The sequence below is a fragment of the Aquila chrysaetos genome, chromosome 4 (genome assembly GCF_900496995.4).
Source record: "Aquila chrysaetos chrysaetos chromosome 4, bAquChr1.4, whole genome shotgun sequence".
Lineage (NCBI taxonomy): Eukaryota > Metazoa > Chordata > Aves > Accipitriformes > Accipitridae > Aquila > Aquila chrysaetos.
The window spans coordinates 24214483-24238154 of NC_044007.1; the positions used below are offsets into that span (position 1 = coordinate 24214483).

Consider the following 23672-nt stretch of genomic DNA (forward strand, 5'->3'; position numbering starts at 1 on the left):
AAATCTAGTTGGGATGAAAATTAGAACAGGAAACAGATTCCAGACATACCATCACTGAGTTTTAGCACTAACCAGGACACCTCAGTTACAATTTTGTTTTAATGTTTGAAAAGGTGAAAAACAGCAGTAATACATTTGACATATAAGTAGCCTTCCAGTATGTACGAGAAGGTTGTGATGAAGACGCAGGTAGGCTTTTCACAGTGGCGTACAGTAGGAGGATGAAAGACAATGGTCATGTATTGAAATAAGAAAACTTCTGCCTGGATAGGAGGAAAAGCTTTCTCACCATGAGAACAGTCAAGCAGTGGTACAGGTTGCAGAGAGAGACAGGGCTTTCTTACCCTTGGAGATTTTCAAGGCCTGACTAGATAAAGCCCTAAGTAACTTGGTCTGATCCCATAACTGACCATGATTGTAGCATAAGATTGGTCCAGAGACCTCCTGCAGTACCTTCCAACTTGAATTTTCTGACAACCCTGTTATTTTTTGTCAGGGGCAAAGAAATAGTTTCCTTCTGCTCTTCTGAAAAGGACTGTTCAGCAAATAGTAGCATGACAGGGTCAATACTTCTGTTGCAGGACCTCTGCATCCACCTTTTTCTTAAAACACAGGCACCAAAAAACCACCGTGGCCTTCTCATTCTTGCCTTATTCTTACATCAGCAACCACTGATGGCTTCCTGGTTCATTCTAAATTTGACAATAACTTCTCTGGGTCCTCCCCTAAACAAGAATCTTTCCTTCTATTATCTCTGAAGCTTTCTTTTGTGTCTGCTCTGAGCTCTTCTCAGAAATTTCCCAGTTCCTGTTATGCAGCAGATTCATAACTTACGTTCTTCCCAGTCTGCTTGTCATAACACTAAATTCCAGTAGCTTAGTCTCAACATGCTCTATTGCTCTTAGAAAAGAAGCCACCATCTGAACCTCCCTGTAGAGTTTTTCACCTGATGCAGTACATGGCAGCTAGAACATGGCAAAAAGGCAGCCTACCTCCCTGCTGTCCAAACACACCTTTCTTAATAGAACAAGGAATAACATAAAGCTAACAGCTGAACAAACAAAACAGGTGCTCTCAGTCACAGCTTCCATTGGTATTTGTGCAAATAAAGTACAGACTCTGGAGGAAGGGCACTATTTATAGCTCTGAGCTTAGGTGTCTTGGTTTTGGTGGCCCACCAACACACCCAACAAGAGTTTGCTGTTAATTTCAACACACACACTGAACTGAGCTCTCCTACAATTCTGAAACACAATTCAACTTAAAAAGCTTATATACATATATGTATACCTATAGATGTCATGTATATATGCATTCCTTTCAAAACCTACTGATTTTTTTAGCTTTTCTTTTTCTCCTTGACTGTGCTGTTGACACTAAGTATACATTCACTTCTACAACAGACATTTAAGAAGTCTCAAGTGGATTTTTAAGTACATTAGATTCTTTAGCACAACATTACTAATCAGAGTTGAGCTTGTATGAATGCCTTAAGTATGCCTACCACCATTCTTTCATCAGAATGCTCTATTTTTCAATTTCAAAGCTTATTAGTGTACATTAATTAGACCAGAAAAAATAAAAAGCCAATTATAATTACTGGTTTACATGCATACTTCACATGTTAGTTCCTCATTTAAGGCCACTACAGAATCATTGCTTCAGGCAGAGGATTTAATAAGAAGATACTCAAACAAGCTAAACCCCACTGATTACATATTAAAGTGATAAAATGTCCCACTTATCTCATGTTCAGACTAAGTCAGTTCATGACTTAAGAATATCACTGAAAATGTCTACAATTAAGAGGAAATAAAAGATTATACACGGCTATATTAAGCTCAAATAATTAAGATAAAGAACAAATTGTGCTTAGGTTGCTTATCCACACTGTTTCCATCTGAAATTAGAGTTGATAATATACCAGACTTTCACAGAAATGTACAATGTATAAAAATAATACTATTTACACATTGCATTCAGAAGCCTACATGAAGGATAAAGACACATATGGGTACAATCACACACACAAGACAGTAAACTGTTTATACTGTGCAAGTTTCATACAGCTCTGTCCTGCCACTCCCAAGCAATTACTTAAAAGAATACACTCTTATGCTTTGATTTTAAACACAATGTTTAAGTCCTGCTCCTCAAAATGAACACCAAAACTGGCCACATGGTGTGGAAGAGAGATTAAATGCCAATACGTTGCAAGGAAGTGATTAGAACTTAACAACGTACTTTACCACTAAACTTCAAAATGTTGGGCTTTTGCTGGGTTTTGTGCTTTGGGGTTTGGTGGCAGGGGAGCAGGTAAGAGTAAAAAAGTAGTTTTAAAAACAGGGGTATTAGAAAGGCAAGTCACTTACTTCAGTCTTTTTCCTAAGTGGTTAAAAGAACTATGCAGCAGCTCCACAACCCTTTTTTATATGTACACCTGGGAAGAATACTGAATCCTGTTACTTTCCTCACTGTTACCCTGATGTGGTTTAGACCAGATGTTTAAATGTTACAGTATGTACGTTTTCTTCTCTTCTTCCAAGGCAAAAGCAAAATAAGAGGAATATTTGACTTCACTCCACAAGAGACCTATTTAATAGTTTGGCGGTTATGTAAGTAAAGGTAGCTTGGCTAAGTCAATGTTGACGACATACAGAACGACATGATCCTAATGAGTTGGAAAATATTGGCTCTCATGAGATTCAACCAGATGCTACTGCGCTGAGAAAGCTACTGTATTATTGAATTTCATTTTTATGAGGTAAAATTTATTATTCAACCATTAAGGTATCCCACATGAAATCTTGCATAAAATAGTTTTACAGTTACTTTCTGGAAAGTAGATTTTATTTTAACTTTAAGACATCATTTACATGAGGGATTCAAATGCCTATTTGATCACCTTCAATAGAGAAATGTAAGGTCTGCAAGCAATTTTCCCAAAAATACCAGATTAATGGAACCGAACTGTCAACAAAATAATGAACTACCTGAATAGGACAAGGAAAAAGTGGTAGCAAGTTCCAGTTTTCCAGAGTAAACTAAAGCCATGTGTGACTGTGTATATGTTTTCTTGGCAGGCTGAAATGGTTAGAAACTGAGTGCTTCAGGTACCTACTAACAAATAATGAAAAAATACACTATAAAATTACTTCATAGGATTAATTATGCTCAACCTTTGAAAGATCTTAACTGGCATTATTTTTCTAAATTTTTGGTATTTTGTACACTTATTTTTGTAAAAACAATTGTGTAATAATAATTGTAAAAGCATTTTATCACCATCAATATGTTTACTTGCAAAAATGTAGAAAGCATGATGTATTTCAGATTCATGTTTGTTTCCACATTTATAGTGGATGAAATGCAAAAATCAGGACGTTTCACAAGCATGTGCAAACAGAAGAACTAACATATTATTTAGTTGTGCTTGTATACCAAAAGGATTATAAAACAAAACCAAAACACAGACATAAACTTCCGAAGAGCTACATGTGGGTTGAAGACTGCTTTTGTTCTTTTCTTCTATTTCAGATGTAATACCTTATCAAACAGTTAATAGTGCCTTTTTCCTGACCCATGAAAAAGAGCAAACAGTTGTTTGCAGCTGTTTCATTTATCCATTTCTTATTTTGCATTTTGTTACTTTGTATTCCCATCTACTATTTCAATTTTTTTTATTCTTTTTGTTCTTGCACAACTCCCATTTTAGGCAGTAGGAATATTTCTTGTAGCTTTTAATGTTAACGCCTATTCATTCAAGGAGTAAGTTTCATTGTTTTTATATATCTCAAAATTTTTAACTGTCTTGGCTTCTCTGAACCCTAAAAATACCAGCTCATTTGAAAAGAACCTTTGCCGAGTAGGCACTTAAAACTATGGATTACAAAAGTGCTAAGACGTCACTGCAATGAAGGAAGTTGCATGCTTTCAAAAATCCCACTAAGCCATTAGCTGGACCTTTATAGTCCAAATCAGTTATAATTAAAAATCTGCTCTTAGCAGAATTAAATAGTCTCAAGATAAGGAAGGCATAATATTTAAACATATTTACAATAAATATCCTTCTTGAAATACTCATTTTACCTGTCCTCCACAAGTTCTGAGCTCAATCAGCTAGTCACAGTACCACACACATCTTTTTACTGGTATTTTTAAGATAACAGACCTTACTACTATGCATGACAAATACAAATTTTAAGTAGTAGAGGCACTTTATTCTTAAATTCTGTCAGAAACTAAACACACACAACTTGCTTTTGAGACTTCAAAACTTGTTTTTTCAGACAGCTTGCCTTTGGACAAGTTAATCAAAACAGAAACTCTCGGACTATCTGATGAAGACAGCAAGTCTAATAACCAACAAACTATGAAATAATTGAGGAAAGTGTTCTCCTAGTAGAAGAAGGTTTCTAGAGAGCAGGGGGAGGAAAGTAGGTGGGAGACATAAGAGTGATAATCTTCAAGCAATTTTCCCCTCCTGGTATTCCATCAATCTATTCCCAACAAGAATTTGTACAGGAAAGAGCTTGAGACTGTGTTCCCTTCAGCCTAAATTAGTTCTGAAGGATCTTTTGGAACAGAAAAACATCCCTGCTCCAGATGAAACTGTAGGACAGAACCCCAGATACTAGCTATAAATTTTATTTCCGTGTTTGTGGAAATGCACGGTGCAGAGCTCCCTTTATAAACTACATCCAAAGTCTTTCAGCAGTTACCCTGCAGACAGGTTCTCAAAGAGGCCTTCATACCTTGCGAGACTCTCCACAGCATGTCAAAGGGCCAATAGTCAGGCATTCTTCTCTGATGTTCTCTCCTCCTCCTGCAGCTCATGTATCTGTACTTGTCTTCCTATTAAACTTTGGCTTTCTTAACTTTTATTGCTTTTCTACTTTAACTGTTTTTACCTGCTTCTCCTTGCTTTGCCTTCCACTACATCTCTCTTCCCTTTTTATTAGCTGATCATTTTTCTTCCTTTTTCCTTCCTTTCCATTTTTTCTTTCTTTTTTCCCCTTATTCATCTGTTCTTTCCCTACAGCATGTCTTAGCCCATATTGTAAGCACAGTTTCAGTGATGCAGTTTTAAAACTAGAGGAGATGGCTGTGTTGGAAAAAGCATACAACTAGGGACCATAATTCCTGCTAAAAAAGATCTACGTTGATAGGATACAAAGGCTTGTGGTATCACTTTTGAGTTCAAGTAATACTGAATCAGTATGTTATGGAGGCACATCACTCACTCACAAAAAGAACCTGGCACAAAGCCTCAATAAAGGCATAAGGAGCTCAGCAACAAATGTTTCAGTCCAATAACTCTCTTCAATCGCCACACAAAATGTGGTAATACATAGGCAGTTGAGAAAGATGTAGGCTATGTAAACAAAGGGCAAACACATTTGAGACTAGCTATGTGCAACTAGTAAACTATAGAAAAAAAATTTGAAGTCTGAGTATATTTTCAAAATTGGCAGAACAGATCTAGAAGGGTAATGCATAACTAGAACATTTCTATAGGACGGCACAGTTTGTTCAGGACAAAAAAGCATGGTGGTGGTGTACTGTGTATCAAGAATGTGTAAAATCCTGTGATACAGACTGAAGGCAGGCAGATTTGCTGGAAATCTCTGGATAACAGCAGACCATTAAAAATAGGAAGACAAAGTACATAAGCTCTTTCCTTTTGTGAGAATAATGTCATGTCTAGGCAGGTCTTTTTTATTTATTTTTAACAGGGGGATAAGAATCTAGATAGAGACATAGCTGTTTGTCCTGCTATAGTTCTAATTAGTTAGAAATATGGTTTTTAGAAGTTTGTAAATACAAAGGTAGAATATAATTTGGGCAACAGTACTCATGAAAAACACAGTTTATGATTCTTGTAACAGCAGAATGAAAGCAATTACTTTCAAGAAAAAGATCCCCTGGGAAATAGGATAAAGTGAAGGTGAGATCTTTAGTCGTATTGCTAATTTTTCCTGCAAGAACACTATAATTTTGTAGAAACAAAATCAGAAAAAGCCAAGGAACAAAGGGAGAGAGCTATAAAAGAAAATAAAGCAAATAGGTTTATACTTGCATTTTTTGTACAAAATTGATAAAAGAAACAATTAATCCACAACATCACAAGGATGGAAAGCTATTTTCTTGAACTACTTTTGTACTACTTCTGTGCACTGCTAAAAATGAGCTGTGGTTAGATGGAAAACACAATACCATTGACAAAAAGACTGTTATTTCTGTGAGATGTTAGGTCATACAGTAAAAGCTCATCTGTACACCCACGAAGAAGCTCAGAGAGACAATGACAGGAGGGGGAGCCCAAATAATACCCTGATGGGCTACTCCCAGGCCAACCACAGGAGCCATCAGCCCATCAAAAGCTGACCTGCACAAGCCCAGAGGAGCACAGGGGCATGCAATGGCAGGTGGGAACCCAAAACAAGGACTCCCAAGGAACATTCACCAGTTGTTTTATGTTGGAGAAACTAAGCTGAATCTTAGTAAAAGAATATCAGTGATTAACAGATGTGCCTTGTTTACTGAAAAGTTCCTTATTGACTACATTATCCTCATAGTTACTTCACTGAAAAAAAAAAAAAAGAAAAAAACCAAGAAAAACAAACAAACAAAAAACCTCATAGCCTTGACCTCAAAGCTGCCTTCATCTAGTTAATGCAAAGTACAACTACAGAAGTATAAAATTTACCAGGTCAAGCATTAAGCTATGAACAAGAGAAGATCAAAACAAGTGTACTATACTTTCATTTATGTTATTGTAAGTACTTAAAATGTGTGCTCCAGATTTCTATTCTGCAGATATATTGTTAGCACAGTTGTATCACAGGTCATTGAACTGAAGGACTGAAACATGTTAAATGATGGTACAGGTTAGTTTTTAACTGTGCAAACCCTAAGACCATCTCAGATGATCAAATGATTGTATATTCACATTTTGCTAAGGTGTGGATTGTAAATCTGCTACCTTCAGAAGTACCAGTACTTCAGAACAAAACCTCACCATCTCATCCTTAGGTGACTCACACAGAATCAAAGAATGAAGAGAAGCAGTGACTTTTGGGAAAGAAGGCAAAACTAAGCACTTAAAAGGGTTACCCACCTGAAAATACAACAGTTCTTTTGCACCACATCAACATAGATTTAACTTTAAAAAACAACAGGACTGAAAAAGGAAAATAGGACTGCGAAAAACAGGCCTGATAAAGACTTCCAGTGGTAGTCTAATCTACCATTCTGCTTCAAGTCATGATTTCCTACATCTGAATCATTCTCCCAGCATATTCTCCAAGACTGGTAATGATGAAAATTCCAAAAGATTGCAATTAATCTTGTTATGTGTTTATTCACAACAGATAAACAATAATGGGTCTAAATAACAGTAGGTTTAAATTATTCTAGCCTGCATAGAAATATAAAGACAAAATAGATTATCTTCTTCTGGATGACCTTTATGCACTTGAAGACTGCGGTCTCCTCTGTAAACTGGTCAAAATCCTTTATTTACTCCCCAAATCCACGGTTGTTTTGCAAAAGGATGACAGGTAACCAATTTCATTATTTATATCATCATCACTGAGACTTGCATATCTTCAGCAGTTTCACAACCAGTTAAGTAACATCTATTTATAAAGCTGGATGAGAAACATCTGCAGCCCTTTGAAAAAAATTCAATGTATGCCATTGATTAATAAAGCTCTTAATAATCCAGCTTCACTTCTGAATGATCTTAAGTTACAACATTGCACCATATAAGGTAGCAAGGGCGGATGTTTCAGATGAGGAAAGCATGAAAAAATTATCCTGTATGGGAAAATTAAATGCATCCAGAAATTGGTGCCAAGGAGCGAAGCTTGGTGGCTTAGCTTACATCCTGGATTTTAAGCATAAGCTATAAATACTCATATACACACAAAAAACATTCTGTATGTTAACTACTATAAGTAAAAACCTGGATTTAAAGGATATAATTGTATGCACATTCACTAGCAGCGCTCTGTACCATAATAAATACTTCACCAAAAGCATCACATATTTACCTGAAGTTTGGAAAACCTCATTCAGTAAAGCTTCATTTACCACCACCGAACTGACATTTCCAACAGGATGACACCAGCTCTGATAAATAGTTTGAAGCAGAAGGGTTTGAGCTCTAGTTGCTTGAACTGTCAAGTTAGGAAGCTCAAATATGCATTCTGTTAGTGGGACATGAGCTCTCTTGGTCCTGTTTAATACATTGAAAGAAAAAAAAAAAAAAAAAGGAAAATCATTACTTTGGTGCATAAAAATAACAATTTAAAAACTTAGTCACAGAATACCAGACTATAAGCAGTTAGTTTGTAAGGTTGGAGTTGTGCACCTGTTAAATTTCTTCTTGTAAGAGCTGATTCTACTGAAATTCACCCTAAATAGGACTTCTGTTACATGATATAACTTTACATCTCCCTCCAGAACATAAGAGGAAAAATCATGTATGCTTTTCTAATTATCTTTTGGTTTTAAAATATTTAATAAAAGCAATTCCAAGTGTTCCCACCAAAATAAGAGCTATTGATAAAATTGTGCAGTTATTAAAAACACAGAAGAAATTGTTCAAAAATTTAAATTTTCTGAAAAATTTTTATTTAAAAGCTTACAGTGTCTCACTAAATGAGATATATCCAGTGATAAAAAAAAAAAAAAAGCCACCCAAAAAACATACAGACAATATCCATACAATAAAATACAAAAAGCCCCACATTCCATATTTCTCCTCATATTCCATATTTGGCTGACATAGAGCTCACTAAGTGATTCTAATATTTTTCAATACCTTTTACCTTTTAAATGGGGAGGAGGAACAGGTGGGGACAGGCATTGGGAGGATAGTGCAAGGTAAAGGACGTTCTGTTTGGAAATAAACTCTTCTGTGACAACATAGTCCACTATCAACAAGAAGGCTCTACCACAACCATAGCAAAGTCAGTAAGTTACTTTTTCTTCATAATATATACACTATTACCTGAAATTAAGCAACAGATTGATCTGCTACATTTAACAAAAACTACAAAGGTTCTTTAATATTCTTATTTTGGAGCCTTCTCCTGCAGCATATTTACATCATTATTATTCTTACCCTAATCATCTCCTGTTCTATCACCAAAATATACTTTGTGCTATTTAGCATTATTTTCTCTAATGTCCCCAAAATATAAACAGTGATGAACAGAGTAGCTCATTCTCGTTCTGGAGAATCTCCTCCATTAGAACATTTTAGGGACAAGCCTAAAACCACATGAAAATTAACAATATTAGGTTAATGTTCCATTGGGAATCAGAACCTCAAAAATGAGGGAAAGCTGCTGAAGTTGCTCACACAATCCGTTAGCCCAGGGAAAAAAGCATCCTTTACCAAAATATTCAAGGGACTGAAAACGCAAAGACCTTCCCTTGCAGACACTGAATGGCTCTTTAGATCAGCAAAATCAAAACCTTCCAAGGAACTGTCACAATCGGTCACAACACACTGCATCTCCTATCTGGATCCACAAGAAAATGCTTGCAGCCACATAACCTAACATATGTGAGATCATACTAGCAGTGGAGATTCTGCAGGAGGCTCCATGAATTCAGAAACAGGCCATTCCTGATACTCAAACTCTAAAATCTGTAGCAGCATGAAGTGACACAAAATTCCGGCAATATGAAGTAGACTTCCTTGCACATTCTGCACCTGATTGGGAGAGTGGCCCTTCAAGAAAACTGAAGAAAAAAGCACATCATCACTTCTCAGACCCATTATCATCTAGATGAAGAAGCAGAATAGCAAAGTATTCTGCTGCTAACACTTTTGGCCCATAAGCTGCAGATAAGGCCTGTGTGACATATAAAACATGGTATGGAAACAAGCATTCTGAACATCAGAAGACATGTATCAACTACCATGTTGACATGGTGGTACACCCAAATGTAATGTCATCACTTTAAATTTGGACTTGCACATAAAAAAATTCACCTTAAGTCACAAACAGATCTCCTCCCTCAATTCCTTGTCAATACCAGGAAACAGCTCACTGAAAACCATTTTCTCTAGAACAAGAGGAATTAATCTCACCAAGTGTTAGATACCTACAGTATGAACAAACATTTGTATCTAAGATGGCTGTAGACCCTTTTAAGGTAAAAGGAAAGAAAACAGCACTTATATACATAACAGAGATCCATTCATTCTAGATCTGAGCATTAAAATGAACTGCCTTCTGCAGGTCACTATTTCTGCCCACTGCCTGTAAAGGGAGATTACGATAATTATCTCAGCTGTGGATGTCTACACCATAGATCAAAGTTTCATAGATAAAGCCCATCCACAAAAGCCAATTCCATTGCTCCTCACTAAAAATAAAAACAAGGGAATAAAAGAAAAACTGATTCCTATGAAAGAAGATACTTGTGAAAGATTCTTAGACAATGGATGTAAATACAGATGGAAGACAAAGAACAAACAAAAACAGATGTTGTAGCCTTCTGTAACAGTAATCAGTATTCTTTAGACCAAGGTTTTTCAACCTCATAAAGCTCAGAATCACAACTACCTGTCTCAAAAATGTTAAGAAGGGGGAGGAAACCAGCAACAAGACTGCCTCTGAGCTGCAACTCATTTGAAGCTAATGACACAACTGTGCTGCCAGCTTCAAATGCCATTTGCAGAAAAAACATGGATGAAGTAAAAACTTTTCATGATTATATAGGAGAACTCAGCCTTGTGTCTGGTAGTAGAAATTTCCTTCAGAATGAAAAAAAAAAAAAAGGCAGTCTACTATTTGAATGAAACTATCAGTCCTTGGATCTACCGTATTATGGACTGATACAGCCTCTGTTGCTAGGAAAATCAAAACTCATTAGAGATCTTTTCAGAAGACATCTCATTATTGGCCTAGTTTGTTGGATTGTTTGGGGTTTTTTATAGCAGTCACTGATACCAAACAGTGAGTTAGAACAAGAAAAATTACATTTGTCCTGTTTGGGGGAACTAAGCATCTCCTACATGCCTTTTCTGCTGAGAGCCATGCAAAGATCTTTCTAGTGCTGCCCGAGATCCCTACTCTATCAAACTGCAGCAAAGTAAGTCATCAAAGGGGTAAGAAATATCCATACAAAACTCCTGAAGCTCTTCCTGTCTCTCAGTCTGAAGTTCAAACACACTGCACACCTTTCCTGAAAATGTTCTTCTCCCAAAAAATACGAATACCACATGTGGCCACCTGAGAAAAGAATGCATCCAAACCCATTTGAAATATGTTGGTGCAAGAAAGCCATTTAAAAAAAAATTTTTGTCACTTCAGAACACTTCAAAAAATAAGCTACTTAGAAAATTAGAACTACTTTAAGGAGAGACAAAACAAAAGCTGAAAATAATACCAGTATTAAGTCAGGCAAATAGGGAAAGATGGTGCCTAGTTAAAAAAAAAAAACTAAATAAAAACACTTTGACTCAGATAGATAGCCAAAAGGAACTAAAAGCCTAGAACATATTCTGACAATTTCTACCACACAACACACACAAAAGAACACATGAAGATCACCTCTTGTGGACACAATTAGATAAAACATATCTCCCATTTCAGCTCCTCAGATACACAAACATTCCTCTGTGTAAATGCACATATATCCATATAGTCACTAGAAGAAAAGCTCTGGGTTCCAGGAAAAGCACAGGTGGAGACTGCAACACTGTGGCCTTTTCTAATGCTGGTCCCAAGTTAGAATTTGAACTTATACTCTAGGAATTTCTAGGAAAGCAAGTCCAAGCTCTGTAATTTACCAATTTAAGCAGAAAAGGTGTGCACAAGTAAATGAGCATATAAGGTGATTCTGTGGTTAGGAAAATCCATCCCTGTAAAAAAAAAAATGTTATGTACACAACAAATAAATTTATTTTAAAACTCAAGATTAAACAGATAACACAAACCTTTTACTTGTAGGTAGAATTGAAATTGAAAAACTAGATATGCTTGTTAGCAAAGCTTTTGCAGGCACCACATGAAAAGAAATGTAATGCATGGTGATACCAATCAGAATGTTTCCTAGTATTCCTTTTTTTCAAGCCATGTATTGCAATCTTTTATTATTTATCTCATTGCAGAAGTGCACTGGAACATTTTTCCTTTCTGTTCTTTTTCCTTTTATTACCCTTTCAGAAAACTTATATTTTCTACTTTTCCCTCGTATTTCTGAATGTTATTTTGCAGGATTAAAACTAAATACTTCAGAAAAAAGTGTCTGAATATTTCAAAAGACAGGTTCCCTAATGTAAAAATGCGAAGGAAGAAAGAAAGTAGAAAAGCTTTTTCAGCAAAATTCAGGACAAACATAACTCAGCAATAATTCCATCTAAAATAACACATCTGTATTAATAAAATAATGTAATTGGAGGGGGTGGTCTGTGAGGAGCTGTGACAATCACAGCATACAATATGACAGTGGAAAAGACTTTGCTTTCTAAGTTTGACTATTCATTTAATACACATTACAGCTACTGTTCTGAACCATGCTAAATTTAAAACTTAAAAGTTTCACATAAAATAGTCCCTTATGGGTAATAACAGTGTATGAATTTTTTTTTATAATATGCAAATTCTACACTTATTGTACTTTAACAATCCCATAGGAATCAAGTCTACTGGTCCTTTTGAGATAGCTTTGGAGGAATGGGAAGTTGAAGAACATAAATCCTTTTTTATAGAAAAAAAAAAAGAAATTAAGGTGGGGGGAAGTATTGTACCATGTGTGCAGCAAATGTTGCTTAAAGGAAATTTTAACTAGACCTGGCTAGTGATGAAAGTACATTTATAATTCAGGATTTATTATAATAGTTTTGAAACACAAATAATGCATTTAAAAGAACTTAAAATACAAGTTTGCTACCAAACTGCACCTGTTAATACAGAAAATCCATCATTAATAAGGTACTGAGCTATATTTAACCAAGTTTTATGACCCAAGAGATATATTCAAGCAATAAGTGAAAATACAAGTACAAATATTTTTTTCAGTAAACCAAGTCAGACGTGTGTTTCTATATTGTATCATTAAATTTGTATTAAGCAACTGAATGTGACTTCATATCAAAACTCATCACCATATTAAAACAGTTATGGCACATAGTTGGAGTCTAAAACCACTATTTAAACTGCACTTTAAAACTGTAACAACAATAGAAATAATTATTTCTCAAATCTTTACGCTCAAGAGTTAAGATGTAGTTCTGAACATATGTTCATTTAACTGAACAGGTTAAAAAACTACCAATTCAAACACTCTTCTCTAGGGGAAAATAAATCCTAATGTAACTAGCAGGATAGGCTACTCATTAAAGCTGAACTTGGACAAGTTCCAGAATAAATTTAAGGAAATATGAACAAGCAAGTCTTGCTGTGTAGTGGCATGGAGTGAAAATGAATCTGTCCTAATTAAATGATTTTTAAATACACTTTGGTTGTACCCAGTTTGCTGACAAACTGTAATACAGACTTGCTGAAATATTTGGATAAATCTGGCGTACCATTAAAGAAAATAGTTTTCTTCACTGTTTTTGAATGAAAACATGAATCGGTCCTTATTATACACCGTGCATAGGCACCAATATAACCAATCCATGTAAGTTCACAGGCCTGCTATGAAATATTTTCAGTTTGTAGACATTAGGAACAGCAACTCATTCTTTTAAAATCAACACCTCAGAGTGATTGAAAGAATATAGTGGTGAACAGCTGGGTCCAGAGGTTTATATAGAGTCCCCAACTGCAAAGCTGGAACCTGCAAAATGTTTCCAAAAATTTAATTTTTGTTATTACTCATATCCTGTACAGTAAAACACGATTAGTTCATTTTTTCCAAAATAACAAAACCAGTAACCTGCTACTAGAACCCAGGAACTATGCCTTAGAAGAACCTGAATGTAATTTAAATGCCTAAATAATTTCAGTCAGCATTTGCACACCTTTCCTCTTAGGCAAACAGAAAATGTATGCTGGTTTTATATTTGACATGAACAAAGACTTCATCTACATACCTACAACAAATCCGTATTTCTACTTAATCTGATCTTTCATATCAACTTAAAGAAAATGACAATTTTGATCCTTTTTCTTAACATTTAAGCAAGTATTATTGGGTAAAGGAAACAATGTCTAGCTCCGTAATGACAAATATCAAAACTTTAAAGGGAACATGCAGGGAGAAGAAGAAAGGGAAAGGAAGTTAACTACTACCGTCTTGGAATTATAATTTTTTTAAAATGCAAGACTGAAGTCACTACTACTCACAATAAAAAACAGTCATATCACACATCTGCATACACTAACACAATTTTTAGTCTTCAGAGAGCAACATACAGTTATTTGTGCTAGAGGACCAAGTTAATGATTATCAAAAAATAATAAATCAAACCCACTTAGGAACAGTTCATTCCAAAAATATCTCCAAGACACGTCTTCAAAACCTCTTCTGCTCTTCTGTAGGCTTCACTAAAGGCTGCCTGACATCCTATGTCATTTCTTACACAAGTGAATTTTCAGCAGCTGCAGCTGCCTTTGTCTCTTACTTGTAGGAAACACTGCTAATCATACAATTTATTACAAGGGAAAAAACAATGAACTTCAAGATTCACCAACTTTTTTCTTTTTTTCCGATGAACAACAAAAATTAACTTTTCCTTCTGAAAATTTTAGATATGGGATTAAAAGGGAACAACACAATCATTTCAAAACTGACTTCTATAAAGTATTTTTTTTTCTTAACATCAGTTCTGGAATTGAAATTGTCAGTGATAAAAAAATGTTTGTAAAGCGTTAATTCATATGCGAGCTTCAGAAAACACACAGATTTCCTTGAAACAATTGTGAAAACAAAACAACACAGGCAAAGTAGAAGCTTCAATATGTCTTAGAAAATGAACAGAGATTATCCATTCTCAATTCTCAGTACAGTGTGTGTTTTGATGGAACAATAAAATTTAGCTTTATACAGCAAAGCAAAAAGAAATGCATTATTAAAAGAACAAAAATAATTAATAAAATCAAAGAAATATCTAAAAGAAAGAAACCTTGCAAAAAACAAACAAACAAACAAAAACCCTTTGAAGGAAAGAATGCAAGACTCTGGCCGTACATGTTAGGAGCTCTAAACACAGACTGTTTTTAAAATAATTAGTTTGGTTTTTTACATCTGGACATTAAAAGTTAAGATCATTAGACTAAAAATGATGATCATTACATGCAAAAAATAATACTGCTTTGTGAAGCAACAAAGAAGTGAGAAGCAGTATCCTCAGTGGGGCAGCTGTTGTAACTTTACCTGCTGTGAGACACCAAGAGAAAAACAAGACCTCAAATGTGAAGGTAGGAAAGTCCTAATTTCCCTCAGCTTGAATCCAGCCACACTAAGCATCAGATAAGTCCTTCCACCTGCTGGATTAAAACTGTAAGAAAGGCGGCAAGAAAGCAGTCTATCTCCACTTCCAGTTAAGTCATTGCCTATGTGCCTCAAAATGCAACAGGTTTGAACAAAAAATTTTTTGATACCAACAAGGGATAACCCAACAAGGGGTTGGGTTTTTGTCTTATTTTTGGACGCATGATAAACTAAGGTGGCTGCTGAAAGTATAATGCCGGAACATGTCAAACCTGCAACTTCATTAGAGAAACATATTTAGTATGTTTAGATCAAATTCAGCTTGCTGACTGTAAGCTTATCAATGGGACAGATGCTAGGGATCTGAACTCCCATCAAATTGCAGGAGGAGGTCAGTCACTAATTGCTATTTCTTCCTTTGAAAAAAAAAAAAAAATCCTTTTCTAATCACTGGTTAATACTAGTCTCCAGAAAGAATCATTAAAGTGATATGAGCAATCTATAAAAGAATAAAATTCCAAGTTCTCTGCCCTGAGGAGATTACAACACAAGCCCTCAGTCATCTTTATGTCCTTAATATATATGGCTAGCTTTATACACATCATCAACCAACTGAATCTTGTGCATAAAGTTGTATCTTTGAAGAACTGCATCTTCAGAACTCCATAAGGTGTGGGGATGGGGAATCAGAAAACAAGGGACAAGAAACCCTCCTCATGGAATGCAATTAATGCCAATTCAGGACATTTTTTCTTACTTACACTTTAAACATCTATTCTTTCTTTACTTCTGCGAGAAGGTCTGTAGCTTTTTTACTTGGATTTAGGAATCTTGTCACCATTGATTGTGGATATCACTGGGGACAAGGGAAGGGATATGACATTTAGCTGCATTTTGTCCAATGAGATCCAAATATAAGGACCACGAGAAAAATCAGTACTCATTACACTGACCAAAGATCAAAACATATTAAAAAAAACAACCCACAACAACAACAATGAAACCCCCCAAAACCAGAAAGAAGTCTGGAAAGAAACAAGGACTTTCTATAGAGAACTGGCTTGAAGGTAGTACAGAGGGAATCGTACCAGAAGCAGAGCACTTTTACATCTACTATTTGAGTTGTGCCTTGTATCTGTTTCAGGAGAACTAGCTCCTACTTGGAAAAGCAGCAATGCCAAAATAAATGCAATCATTATCATTTACCTCCTGGTAAGTGACAGTTGGGGGGGGAGGGGTGGGGAGCGCATACCAGATGGAACTTGGAGATGCTGTAACTAAACAGCCACAGATGACCAAGACCACCAAAACCACCAGAGGTAACCAAGTAAAAGTTGCCAGTGGCCACAAGCCTCCAAACAGCAAAGATCTGTGTTTATTAAAACACAGCAACTGTTAAATTTTTTTTTAGCTTATGTAAATCCAGTATCGTTGCTTTGGATACCACAGTGTAATCCAATCTCAGTAGCTACAGGGGTGGAACAGGGTTTGGGGCACTGCCTTCCCACAGAGAAGCCTACTTTACTGTCCAGAGAAGCAACCTCATCCTCTCCTTCTTCCTTTTCCTCTCCTCCTTCCCCCTTCACACACTCCCAGAAGCAGGAGCAACAGCCATTAAATCAATCCTCTAAATCTGCCACACAGAGCCATTTGGTTGACATTAGCAGGTAAAACAGGGAGCCAGGAGGGCTCAGAAAGATGCTGGTACTCAGTGAAAACAACTGCACTGACAAACATAGTCATCTGCTGAAAATGATGCCACAAAACAGGAACAGGACACAAAGGCTGCTGCCATTTGGCAAGGAGATCCATGCTTAACCTGGTGTTATCAGGGGAGCAAGAGTCATGACTGTGGCAGCCTTGAGAACAGCAACTACTTCCATCATCCTTTCATGCTGTCAGAAATAAGAGCAGAGCTCTCAGAAACCATCCCTTCCATCTGAGGGAAATTCACACAGTCAATTCAGCAGCTAATAATACAGTCATTTACAAGGTATTTTTGTAGGATATAGAATACATAGGATTTGTAGGACAGAATTTTGTTGAATTACTAGGAAAAAATAAGGATTTTTTTATATAGATTTCTATCCAATATGATCTTTAAAAACTGCACTCATTATTTTGTTTTTAAGTTACTGTCAAATTACCTTTCTTATTCCCAGCAGAGCTGCAAAATTTGCCATCTTAAATACAAATTAGTTATCTCCTAATAAATTTATTTCAAAATGTGCAGATGTTTATTTCTTAGTCTATTCCATTCTATTAACGACCTCAAATTTCAAACCCTTTTCCTACACCAAATTTGCAATGTGACTTTCCTCTTTGCTATTTCTTACACCACTTTGGAAATTACCAGTCAAACGTGTTGAAAAATTACATATACATTATTTACAAGAAAACAGCCCAGCTCATGGGCCCTATCTATGGTGAGGACCTTTCCATTTGCCAAAGCCAGCACCACTGACCAGACATGACCCTATCCTATAAAAGGAAAAACTTGAGTGTAGAGCTGTATTTTATGCAGAGGAAAAGTTGTTATCCCAGAAGTCTGACACTTCTCCAAACAACACAGATGTGAGGAACTCTCAAGAATGCAGATGTGGTGCACAGAGGCTTTGTTTTCTTCTCATCTGAAGACATCTCCTAAAACAAGGATATTAGGAAGTCTTGTAAGCTAGGAGCAGTGGCTTGTGAGCGTTAACTGAGATAGAAGATAGGAAGATAGCTCCTCTCTCTAAGGAGCAAGGAAGAACTGCTTTGAGCAGGAACAGTCACAAGGACAGATCCACAGGCTTTGCTGTCTCACAAAAAGCTAAGTAACTTGTAGAGCATTCTCCCAACCCTTGTAGAAATGGCAAGACAGAAAGTGACAGAAGATGTCAGTGACATTTAAGAAGGAAAGAGGCACAAAAAGGCTCACAGAATTATCTTTAGCTCACAGGTTTCAAATGGTAAGAGGAAAAAGAAAGAAAGAAAAACAATACAGTGGGATTAATAGATTTGGGATTATGGCACAAGGATGGAGAATAGACACCAAGAAAAAGAAGAAACAAATAAGAACACAATGGAAAAGAAGCATCTTTAGAGTATTTCCAATAGAATGCTTGGAAGATGGGAAGAACATAATAATAGAAGAAACTCAAAGCACATGTGAAGAGAACAAGCTATATGACTGAATGTTCTTTGAAAGTGCTTGGAAACTGAAAGTAGGGGTCAGGAAAAATAAAACTGTATTTAGAGCATTAAGAGGAAGATAGTTGTGGAACAAAATGTTGACAATGGGAACAGAAAGAAAATACTAACATCTAACCCATACACACACAAATACACACACACCCTTTCCTGCCCTCCCTTGCCAATTTCTCAGGTATACCATTTTTGAATACATAGTCTTAACTCACCTCTACATACTCCCGTGAAAATTGTGTGAAACAGAAAAAAGTGACCAAACGTAGATAAGTTTTCCTAATTATTCTTTTTCTTGAAGATTATTAACAGCTGCAAAATTGTTAGAAGATGGGCCACAACTCACTGAAAGAAGCACAAAACTCCCACTTTGTTTCTTCTCTGAAAAGTTCAAAGATCTTCTTGGGAACTAACACCATTTCAAATTTCCTGCTAAAGATTCAAGAGCTGAACACAATCCCAACTTCATATAAACACTAACAGATCTAAATGAGAAACTTCGTCCAAAAAGGTAAGCTGGTTAGGATTTAGGGTTTTCTGTGAATTTCTTCTACTAAATACTTTTGCATACTGCTTATTTTGTTTCATAAACACATAAAATATTTTGGTGGAAAAAGATGGATTTACAGTGAGAGAAAAAATGTTGTTTGAAATTCTGGCAATTTTTTTATAGCTAGACCATAAAGGTCAGAGAGGTAAAAAAGTACATGTCTGCATTAGCTAAAACAAAATAAATATTTGAACCAAAATACTGCACTGAAGGGAGATGGCACAAACAGAAAGTACACAAGACTAAAAGAAACAAAGCCATATTTCTGTATTCACTAGCAACTACTGAATTCTATTAAATCCAGAAAGGTAAATAAAAGCACTTAAGTCCACTCTTCCTTGCCTGAAAGTGGCCCAAAAGCCAATTCTAGTATCCTTTAAGATACAAGTTACAGCATCAAAAGGAAGTTGCTGGAAGGGGGGAAGGGTGTTTTGTTTTTCTCATTACCAGGAAAACCTTTAATATAGCAAAGGATGGATCAAGGGTATCGTCAACAGCAAGGACATGAATGGACTAATGTGTGCTAATGATTCGCATGTATACACTGCATACAGCAGAAAAGAGTAAAAAGGCTGTTAAAATTATTATATTGTGGCCTCATTAATTAGCAACCTCAAAAGAATTTTAAAGGATAAGAAGCTATTTAAAGCAAAACATTAAATGTCAGTAAATGCATAATACTTTTTACTTCAAAGACTACAATCATTGTTAAATCTAAATTTACCATTTTATGCACTGACTCTGGCATTGACTTTACAACATTCTTTCCTCGAAAATAATACAAACTTTGAAACAGATTCTATGGATATAGGGGTTTTGTGTTCACTTTTGGTCTATTCACTGTGAGTCTCATTACATCTATTTCATTACTTAACAGCTCCACAAGCCCTAGTGAGTCTTCAAGACCATCAAAATTATTACGTACACACATACTGAAGAAAAGATACTGTCAGTAAAACACAACATCAGAAAAACATTTTGTTGCTGTAATGTATGTACACAGCCAAATCCAAGATGTATGCAAAATAAAACTTAGAGTATAACAAATACATGTACTTTCAGAGCAAGAGGCTGTCAGTGACAGCATTCTAACAATGCTATTTCCGTTTTCCCTTCTTTTAAAAATGGAAAAATCAGATTCTTAATTCTGTCATTCTGCATGTATATGCACTTTTTTGACTATCAAAGGAATATTCTAATCATGCTTACCAAATATATTTCCTTCTATTCGATTGTTCATTTTGGAATCGGTCATTAAACTCAAAGGAAAAGCCAGTTAAACATCAGCAAAGAAAACTAATTAAAAATTTATTTTGAAATCCTGTAGGTTTTTCTTTAAAGAACATACGTGTTTTAATGGATAAATATTCTGATTAATTGAAAAATGAATCCACAATTCTTGTATTCGTGTCTTAACCAACATAATCCTTTCCATGTCTTGCATCTGTATCAGAAGCACTTACGACAGGCATAACTGATTTCCAAATCTGTTCTGATAAACAGATTTATTCTCATAGCACTGTTTAAGTGCCTCATCCCACATGAGCCTGACTTCAGTTGTTCTCTTGTTCTTCCTTTTTTGTTCAAATTGCCCTCTAACATTATCATCCAACATGTGTCAGACTAAAAAATCTAGTTCAGAAACTGGGAGCTTCTGTCCTTTAGAATAGCAAAATCTAACGAAAATCAGACAATGCCTACTGAACATACAGGCCCAATGGAGGTCCAAATGTTAGCATGTCTTCAATACAGGACCTGTTCCTCAGTATGTACAGCTGACAGATTACTTTAACTTATTTTAAAAGGCATTACGAAAGAAATAATAATAATTAAAAAAAAAAATACAAAGCTATAAACAACTAGGATAAAAGTGCTTGAGGAAAAGTGGTGAGGATGTTTCCTTGTACACAAACAATACACAAACACTTAGCCTAGAACCAAAGACAAATCCTGATCTATGAGAAGGACTATTCCCACAGAAAAGAAAAAGCACATCTGGGTCCCAGAGGGAACAAGCATGAAGAGAATACATGCTGCTGGACACAGGACAGTATGCTTTTCTTACCTCAAGATGAACACAGATGCAGTAAAGCTGCTAAGGTATTATGGACAGCTGAACAGGCCAACATGCACATAAGCCTTTGTATTTGGTTTATTTGTTGCTCTGAGTGAAGAAGATAAATACAGCTTTTTTTTTTTTTTAAATAAAATGTTTTTACTCACCATTTATCATGGCTATCAAATTCAGCTGAGTGTCACGCTAACATGCTTGTAAAAATAGGTGCATAATTTAAGACTATAGAGTTTCTGGTACCTCACTCCAGGTGGAAATGATGCCTACCACTTGAGAGTGAAGCTTTGCAGAATCAAAGAAGGATATGCTACAGCTTGTCCAGCAACATAGCAATGCTCCATAAGTGTATCTTTTTATGGTTACCTTTGTTAAACAAAATCAGTAATTCTATATAGCTTATTCAATAAGCCTTTAAACATACAGCTTTGGTGAAGGAGGATTATTTAGTACACAAGGTGAATAATACAATTTCAGAAACATAATTCTATAGAGGACTACACTAGAAATCCTAATGCATTAAAGACAATCTAATTTTTTCAAGTTATTGTATTTAAGTACTACAAATTTTTAAAACAGTGCTTTCAATCCTATAAAATCCCATGGCTTTTTCTTAAAAAGAAGATGCAAAGAAAGAAGTGAAAGGTAACAGAGCAACCGCAACACTAAAGTACACTCATTCAAAATCCTATGTAATAACCAACATTGGAACAGGGCTGGCTAGCACGATGACACCACAGTTGACTTCCAGGCCCTTCAGTTTCAGGGTGCAAGTTTCAAGCACCCTGTTTTTATTAATAATAAAATAATTAATAAAATAATAATAAAAATAAAATATTTAATTAATAATAAAACCCAACCAAGTTTTTATTTGCCAAGTAAGGAAGGCCAAGTGCAGGCTCCAGTAACAGTCTGTGGCTGTGCATACTGTTTACCTGTTAGCGTGCTCCCTGCCAGTCTCAGGCCATGGTGGCTGGCACTTTCTCAAACAATGCTGAAGAGACCAAGCATGCCAGAAGCCATCCCCACTCTGAAGCCTGACCATACCCGTTTGGGGGTTGTGTGGCAGGGGTTTTGGTAGCGGGGGAGGGGCTTCAGGGGCAGCTCCTGTGAGAAGCTGCTAGAAGCTTCCCCGACTCCAAGTCAGACCTGCCTCTGGCCCAGGCCAAGCCCATCAGCGGCGGTGGTAGCGCCTCTGGGAGAACAGATTTAAGAAAGGGAAACTACAGTGGGGCAGGAGATTGAAACGTGAGAGGAACCCCTCTGCAGACACCGAGGTCGGTGAGGAAGGAGGGGAGGAGGTGCGCCGCAGGAGGGGATGCCCCTGCAGCCCGTGGTGAGACGGCAGGCTGTCCCCCCCCAGCCCGTGGAGGGCAGCGGGGGAGCAGAGGCCCCCCAAGATGGCCGGGACTCCATGGGAAAGCCCGCGACGGAGCAGCCTGTGCGTGAAGATCGGCCCGCGGAAAGGACCCGCGCCAGGGAAGTTCAGGAAGAACTGCAGCCCGTGGAAAGGACTCATGTTGGAGAAGTTTGTGAAGGACTGTCTCCCGTGGGAGGGACCCCACGGTGGAGCAGGGGACGGCTGAGGAGTCCTCCTCCCCCTGAGGAGGAAGGAGCGGCAGAGACAATGTGTGGCGAGCTGACCCCAACCCCATTCCCCGTCCCCCTGCACCACCGGGGGGAGGAGGGAGAGAGAACCGGGAGTGGGGTTGAGCCGGGAAGGAGGGAGGGGTGGGGGGAAGGTGTTCTAAGGTTTGGTTTTACTTCCTAATATCCTTGTTTTGCTTTGACTTGTAGTAAATTAAATTGATTTCGTTTCTTCCCCAAGTTGAGCCTGTCTTTTGCCTGTGACCATAAGTGGTGAGTGATCCCTCCCTGTCCTTATCTCGACCCACGAGTCTGCCTTTATATTTTCTCCTCATCCCACCAGGGCTGGGGGGGAGGAGTGAGCGAGCGGCTGCATGGTGCTTTGTTACCAGCTGGGCTGAAACCACAACAGTACCCTTCTTAGCTTTAATTTTTTTGTTTGTTTTTCCTCCCTTCAGGAGTGGAAGGGAAAGCTACAGGTAGGCATGTGGATATGAACTGAGCCATGAGAGGCCACCAGGCCTCAGTGCCACAGATGGGTTTCTGGAATGTTTTATTTAGTAGTGTAGATGCCAACTCGAAGACTGTATTTCTCTTTGTGATTCACAGATACACTTAAAGGGCGGGGGGGGGGGGGGGGGGGGGACGGGCGGGGGACGACACACCAAATTGCAAGCAAAATTGTGGAGAAATAAAGGACAAACACTGTGTGTCAAGAATTGCCACCAGTGGATCTTTCTGGCCAGAGTTTACATGGGTAAGGCCTCGTAACTGAGAATATCACTGAAAATCCTAACCAGATATTTTCTACAGATAGTGGTAACACTAAGTAAGAGAAACAGAATTTTCAAATACCTCCAATACAAAAGG

General features: G+C 36.9%; 1 protein-coding gene across 10 annotated transcripts in view; it reads right to left on the reverse strand.

The window, feature by feature from the left end:
* The window catches only part of VPS13B (vacuolar protein sorting 13 homolog B), a 498323-nt gene that overhangs the window by 376611 nt on the left and 98040 nt on the right, over positions 1-23672 (reverse strand). For all 10 annotated transcript variants that reach the window (XM_041123226.1, XM_030011504.2, XM_030011500.2 and 7 more), the window contains one exon: positions 8058-8242. In XM_041123226.1, the coding sequence (XP_040979160.1) occupies positions 8058-8242 (185 nt within the window). The remainder of the gene's footprint in view (positions 1-8057; positions 8243-23672) is intronic.